The 7309-nt window shown below is 51.9% G+C and overlaps 1 protein-coding gene across 1 annotated transcript in view; it reads left to right on the top strand.

The window, feature by feature from the left end:
* The window catches only part of MICALL1 (MICAL like 1), a 41794-nt gene that overhangs the window by 32150 nt on the left and 2335 nt on the right, over positions 1-7309 (top strand). The window contains exons 9-15 of the mRNA XM_019515807.1: positions 987-1363; positions 1712-2190; positions 3420-3554; positions 4495-4621; positions 5108-5198; positions 6542-6615; positions 7067-7181. Of these exons, the coding sequence (XP_019371352.1) occupies positions 987-1363; positions 1712-2190; positions 3420-3554; positions 4495-4621; positions 5108-5198; positions 6542-6615; positions 7067-7181 (1398 nt within the window). The remainder of the gene's footprint in view (positions 1-986; positions 1364-1711; positions 2191-3419; positions 3555-4494; positions 4622-5107; positions 5199-6541; positions 6616-7066; positions 7182-7309) is intronic.

Genomic DNA, 7309 nt, shown 5'->3' with positions numbered 1-7309 from the left:
CTGAGTGAACAGATGTGGCATTGGGCCTCTGGGGCTTTTTCTTGGTCTGATTATGGGTTGATAAATGGTTTTGTGACGGACTTCCCGGAGCCACATTCCTGCATTCAGTGGGTAGATGAAACTAATTCCTGCAGTGGGGAGACTCCTGCATTTCTCCCACCTCAGCTGGTGGTGAGGATTGCAACAGCAGGCCCAGCCAGAAGGAGCCGTTTATACTGCTCGGGTCTAGTCTGCCCTACATAGTTTTGCCAGCAGAACTGTGGGTGCATCCATGCTTGTGGCTTCCCTGTGGTGGCAGCACTGTCACTTTCTGCCAACAGGGCCACACCAGCCCTCCAGCCTGAAAGGAGTTCTGCATCTCCTACTAGCTGCTGCATCCCTTCAGTGCCGGGCCCAAGGTGTGCTGCATGCCCTGTCACCACAGAGCTACACAATTGTGGCTGGAGCAGCATGGAGCTGCCAGATGCCATAGGGGTGTACATGCATTCTGGTGGCTTCCTTGTGGTGGCTGCTGTCTCCCACAAGGTCTCGTGGTGACAGAAGTATTGACAAGGCCTTATGCTGCCCTTCTGCCCCCAGTGGTTGGCAGCACTGAGCTGAGCATGAGGGATGACTTATTCTTCCCTGTTGAGGAATAACGGAGGAGGGGATGGGAGAGAGACTACTCTTTCACAGAATGGCTCCAAGTGTTGCTTTGGCAGATGGAGAAATGAAGACCTAGGGGCCTACTTCCAAACCTCATTAGTGAGACTGGCAGGTTTTAGCTCCCCTGGCTTGGAAATGTGTCAGGCCAGTCTGCCCCAGCCTGCTCCTGGGCATGAATATTTGGTGCCCAGAGAAGGCCTGTGGTGGAGAAGGCTTTTCAGATGCCCTGCTTGAGATGTCCATTCTCTGTGAATTCCCTCTGCTGTCCTGCCTCCTTTTTCCCACCCACCTTCCCCTCCCATCATTCTTTCTTCCTTGTTTCGGGCCTTCCCCTTAACTAGATCAGGAGCTTCTGCAAGAACAAAGAACCCTCCGTGGATTGCTTTAGTGCAGGCTGAACCCAAAAAGAAGCCAGCTCCGCCCCCACCAGGCAGTGGCAGAGAGACCCCAAGCCGGACTTCAGAGGAAGAGGATGGGGAAGAGGAGGTGAAGGCAAAGGACAGGGGCAGTGGAGCTGACGGCAGCGAACCCAAACCCTATAACCCCTTTGAGGATGAGGAGGAAGAGGAGGAAGCTGCCATGCCCAAGAGCACACCAAAGCAGGAGCAGGGCGAGGGTGGAGCGAAACCCATCCATCCCTGGTATGGCATCACCCCCACCAGCAGCCCCAAGATGAAGAAGCGGCCAGCACCAAAAGCACCCAGTGCCTCCCCGCTAGGTGAGCCCCCTTCTGTCACAGACCAGAGAGCAGCCAGGGAGGTAGAGAGGACAGTGCTCAGCCCTCCCACTTGGGGCTGCTACTGCCTCCTCCCCCGCAAGAATAGGCAGCTCCAAAGCTACTAGCACCCACAGCTGCTAATAAGGCAGAACAAGTCCTCCCCTCCATGGTAGCTTTACTGGGACTGGGACTTCCAGATGCTTCTCTCCCCTCTACTCCCAAGGGTTGAGACTCACCAGAGGATCCTTATTCCTGGTGGGATCTCCTGCATCTCCTACGTGTGGGCAGAGTAAAAGGTTTGGCCTCCTCTTACTCTGTTCCCCTCTCACCTGTTCCTTCCCTTTGTAGTTCACCATCCCATCTCCAGGCTCTCGCACTCGGAGCCATCCTCCTCTGCTCCGTCTCCTGCCCTCAGCCTTGAAAGCATCAACTCCGAGTGTTCAGCCAAGACTGCCGGTGACGCTGATGAGAGCTCAGTGCCAAAGAGCTCCTCCGAGCCCACGGTCCACACCCCAGCTGCTTCCAAGACCTGCAGTGCAGATACCCCACTCACCAGTGTCTCTTCCAGTGAGAGTCCCGCTGCCCCTGCCAGCCTCTCTACCAACTCCTCCTTCTCATCCTCCAGTGAGCTGGCCAGCTACAGTGGGGAAGCGCAGGGTGGGGCCCTGCAGACCAGCAGGAGCTCTTCTGCCAGCAACTTGAAGACCAGCCCCAGCCGACTCCCCCCAAAGCCTCCTGCTGGGGCTAGCCCCACTCCTATCCTATTGGCCTCAGATGTGGGTGCTGGCGCCCTCACAAATACCCCCTCACCCAAGCCACTGCTGAAGGTAGGCTTGTGTGCCTTTTTGTGCAGACAAGGACCATGGTCCCTCCTCTCCCAAACTCCCCATCCCCTCAACATACTTTTCTTCCATAGAGCAGTGGTCTCCAAAGTGGGGTGTGTGCACCTCGGGGGGTGTGCAAGCCAATCCATTGGGGTGCAGGAAGAAAATATTAGAACTTCTATTTCTATTTATATAAATATACGTATATTGGGGGTGCATGCTCAAAAATTTTTTACTGATAGGTGTGCGTGAATATAAATATATGTATATTGGGGGTGCGTGCTCAAAAATTTTTTACTGATAGGGGTGCACAATCAAAGAAGTTTGGAGACCACTGCCATAGAGGCCTGAAAGAGATGCTCAAGGGGAGGGGGAAGCTGGTTCTGTTAATAGGCCTCTGGCCTTCAGCTACCTACTGGCTTTCACTGTTCCTTGTGTGCTAAAGCTGAGAGCCATGCTGTCCATGCCCACCTTCCTGCTCTCACATGGCAATTTCCCAGGCTCCTGACTTATCTCTGGAATCACCATGCTGGGTGAGGCTCTGCCCTGTCTGTCAGTAAAACAGCTGCTGTCCTTGCCCCATTGGTGCATGGTTGTTGGTTTGTATTATGTCTGCTGGAATCAGACCAGATCTTCACGTTAGGATATGTTGTCATTAGAGGGCAGCTATGCTTTTACTCAGCCTGTCTCAGGGATAAGAACAAGGAGGTACATTCTGCAAGCACAACACCTGGAAATGCTGCTCAAAGGAAATAGCTTTTCATCCAAGAAGTAGCAGAGCTGTGGAACTCATTGCCATGTAACATTACTGAAGGAAGCAGCTTAGTACAGTGTTCCATGGCCTGTGGCTAACAGTGCTGAGAGAGTGAGAGGCTATGGCCAATATCAGACTTGATTCTTACCATCAACCTGAAGAAACACGTATCCATCGAAATTAAAATGAGTGGGGCTGAGAAATATTAATCCAGAGGCCTGTGGCATCAGGAGGGACACTAGCTAGGCTAGAATGACCAGGGTTGCCTCTCCTACTCTGGGGGGAGTTACAGCTCCAAAGGTGATTATTGTGACCAAGGATTGGATGCACCAGTGAGACAGCAGCCTCAGTGACTGCGGCTCAATTCCCAGTGGGGCGGTGCTGTGAGAGAGTGTCTGCTCAGCCATTGCAGCCTACCCTGGGATCAGCTTTATCACCTCTTGGGCCCAGAGTCATCTCTTTGTCATCTCTTTCCCAGTCTTCCTGCAAAGAAAACCCCTTCAACCGGAAGCCATCACCGGCTGCTTCCCCTTCAGCCAAGAAACCCCTGAAGGGATCCAAGCCAGTGCGCCCTCCTGCACCAGGGCATGGCTTTCCACTGATCAAGCGCAAGGTAAAGGGCATGGCAGAGCAAGGGGGCAAGTGCCACTTCTGTGCTGGCTGCTGAGGCTGAGCTTTCCTCCCTGATGGTGGGAGGGACACATGTCTGGCTGTTGCAGGATGCAGGTGACGGGTGCAGAGCCCACTGCCTACCCTGTGGCACATGACCCAGGTCATCAGTGGGTTTGTTTGGACCTGTGTGTTGGCCAGGCTGCCTAGAACCATGCACCCCAGGTCCCATCCTAGTCTCTTCTCCCCCACAGTGGGCAATGAAATGGTTCTTCCTTTTCTTCCAATCCACCCCATGGCACAGCAGTTGCCAGACTTCCCGAGAGAAGCTCCTGAGTTAGAGGGGTGTTCGCATACACCCCTCCCCCACAAGAAGTGGGGGGTCATGCGAGCTACGGAGGGAAAGGAACTTTTACGGGTGTGCTACAAGTGTTTCCTTTTGGCAGTGCCCATAGCCTTTTTGGGAAGGAGCAAATGCTTTCTTCTGATGACCCTTTGACATAGTATGTCTAACTGAGCTACATTTATTATCCCTGGCGGGACATGGCAGATTTCTAGATGAAGGATTGGAGAAACAGAAGGGAAGGGAAGGATATAAACAAAAAAAATGAAGAAAAAGGGAAAACGAAGAGCAGCTCTACCTCTGCTAGGCTCTTGGAGAGGTTCTGGCATGGCTGTGGAGATAGTGTTGCAGTTATTGGAATCAGAGGGGTGTGCTCCATAAAAAACTTACAAAGGGGAACGTGATGCAGAAAAGCTTGAGATCTAGTGCTTTAACCCATGGGAGTGGGTTAAATTTGCACATATCCCAAGCTAGGTATCCCCATGCACAGTGTTCCTACAGGGGGCTCTGCTGCTTGATTTTCCTCATATAAATAGGCCAGGGAGCTACCTAGTGAGGTGGTGGCCTGTGACAATAGGTGTCCTACCATGTGGTTTGGCAGGTGCAGGCAGATCAGTACATCCCGGAGGAGGATATCTATGGAGAGATGGATGCCATTGAACACCAGCTGGATGAGCTTGAGCATCGAGGGGTGGAACTGGAAGAAAAACTCCGCAGCACAGAGAATGGTATGGTGGGCTGTGCTAGCCTAGGGGGTGAGAGAGGGGACAGGGAGTGAGATAGTCCTACTGTCTCAGCTACAACTCTTCCTGTAAGGGCTGTGCCAACCTTGTTGAGGGCGGAGGCAGAGAGGGGGGAGAAGTAGTAACAGTCCCTGCCCTGGGGAGTTCTGGAGTGAAGGATCAGAAAACTCTTGTAGGGAAAGGGGGAGGCCATTCCACTTATGGTGGGCTGTGAGGTAGCGGATCAGAATTTCTTCCTTTCCCTGGGGAGCCAAGAACCATTCCACTCAGGGAGAAAAGGGGAGAGGGCAGTGGATTTCTCAGTGCCTTCCACCTCACCTGCATTCAGGATCTAGCTAAGGGCAGATTGACTCTAAGTGAACCATCCTCATCCCAGCTTGGCCAAGCCTGGCCTGGCCTGCTGCACAGTGGGAAGAGGAGGTCTTGGGAAATATCTATGACCTCTCTTTCTCTGCTGGATTTGACTGGCAGATAGCCCCGAGGACACACTACTGGTGGACTGGTTCAAACTCATCCACGAGAAGCACATGCTGGTGCGCCGCGAATCTGAGCTCATCTACATGTAAGTGAGGGGGGAACACACAGAAGCACAGCAGCTGGGACTGGGAAGAGTCCCTCTGGTCCCAGGTTAGAGCATGCTTTCCTAGTGACCCCGTCCCAGCCCTGGGGAGATGTGCTCCCTGGAGTACAGGTGTACTGGTAGGTTGGTTACATTTACAAGAACAAGGAGAACAGGTCTGTGGCCAGGACTTGTATTGTGTACACCTCACAGCACAAGAATAAACACTTGTTCCAGTGTTCATCTGGCCAGCTGTGATGGGGCAAGGTAGATGCTCACCAGCACCTCCTGGGGAGACACAGAACAGGAAGGAGGATGGCACACGGACTGGCAGCAGGTCTGCATGGATCCCCTGAGTTTTCCTATCTTCCCTCCTGTTCATACCACACATTTATACAGGGTTTGCTCTAGCACAATCTCATTGGTTTATTTAAAAGTCTTTTGTTTCACTGAGAGCTAGACTAGATTGGTGTGACCCTGAAAGGCGTCAGTTAGCTGGGATTTTGTCCTTGGGAATATTCCTTTTTGGAAGGAATCATTTCTCACCTCCTTCCTTCACCATTTTGGAATGTTGCTTGCCCTCATCCTGTTGGCTTTTCATCTCTGAGGTCTTGTCTAATAAGGCTGCTTTTGTGTTTACAGTTTATCTAAGAAACTTAATGAAAATGTATCTATTATAGCATATGCACGCACACATACACGCATCTAATAATTTGATTAAATCAATCACTACCGCTAACATTTTTAAGCTAGCACTATAACATACCACAATCGGTTTATTTATTGCAAATAAAAATTTCTTTAGAGTCTTCTTGTATGAGGTTTCCTGTCAGACCTTTTTGCTTCCTCTGCTAGGTGAATTGCTTGCTTTACTGTACTGACCAGGCTAGTTGCGAAGTCTGCAAACGTTCCTTGGCAGTCATGAGAAACAGGCTGTGGGGCATCTGCTTCAGCAATACTTCTTCAGTTAAGCTGAAGGCTTCCCAAAAAGTGGCCAAGGCTGGCAAGAGGTGGGAGGAGTATTACAACCTTTTCCCTGAGTCCAGATGGACTTGGAACTAACTAGCTGAAAGAACTAGGAGCATCCCCACAGTCTGAGCTCCTATGGTGCCATCTCCTGGAAGAGGCCAGGAGCCACCACTCCTACATCTGTCCCATTAGACGAGACTGCAGCTAGGACTGGTGCCCCTTTTGGTTACCCCTTTTGCTGGAAGGGGTTGGGGCTGCAGTTATACCTTTCCAGCCTGACCTCTATGGGCCTGCCTTCCTTACAAGGAGACACTGCCTTGCAGAAGGGTCTCTTAGCCATGTAGTGGTTTTGCAGTAGTGATTCTTTTCCCTTGTAGTTTTAAGCAGCAGAACCTGGAGCAACGTCAAGCGGATGTGGAGTATGAGCTGCGGTGCCTTCTCAATAAGCCTGGTAAGTCTCATTGTCCTGGCAGAGTACCATCTGGAGCAGGTCCTAAGTCTCTCCAGTGCCTGATAGACCCTTGGTTATGGTGACTCTGTGGGTAAGGGGGACTATATAGAACTTCCTTTTTGAGGGATTTCAGCACTCCCCTGACTGCAGGTTGCACAGTTGAGTAACATGAGAAACTCCATTCTTGTCCCAGTTCCTGAGCAGCTGCATGGATTGCATGCATGGCCCAGGCAGGCAGAGGCCCTCAGTCTGAACTGCAGTAGAGGTACAGGGTGCCACCTGCTGGATTAAGCCTCTGTAGCATTCCTCACTGCACCAGTCCTGCCAGATGAGACCAGATGGGAATCAAACCCAGGTCTCCTGTATGACTCTGCTTAATTCTGAGCCTGGGGCTCCATGCTTCAGAGGAAGCTGAGTTGTTTTAATCCCTTGGGCTTTCTTTGGACTGCAGATAAGGAGTGGACAGAGGAGGACCGTGCAAGGGAGAAGGTGCTGATGGAAGAGCTGGTGACCATCATTGAACAACGTAACGCCATTGTCAACTGCTTGGATGAGGATCGGCAAAGGTAACCCAGGGGATGATGGATCTAGCTAGAAACCTGGCTACCTTTGTAGCCCCAGTCCAGTGGTATAACTAGGGCAGGACAGCCAGGGCAACTGCTCTGGACACTGATTTTTTTTTGGGGGGGGGGGG

This window comes from Gavialis gangeticus, unplaced genomic scaffold, assembly GCF_001723915.1.
Source record: "Gavialis gangeticus isolate Ggan-Ray unplaced genomic scaffold, GavGan_comp1, whole genome shotgun sequence".
NCBI classification, from domain to species: Eukaryota; Metazoa; Chordata; order Crocodylia; family Gavialidae; genus Gavialis; species Gavialis gangeticus.
This window is presented reverse-complemented; position numbering and strand designations above follow the sequence as displayed.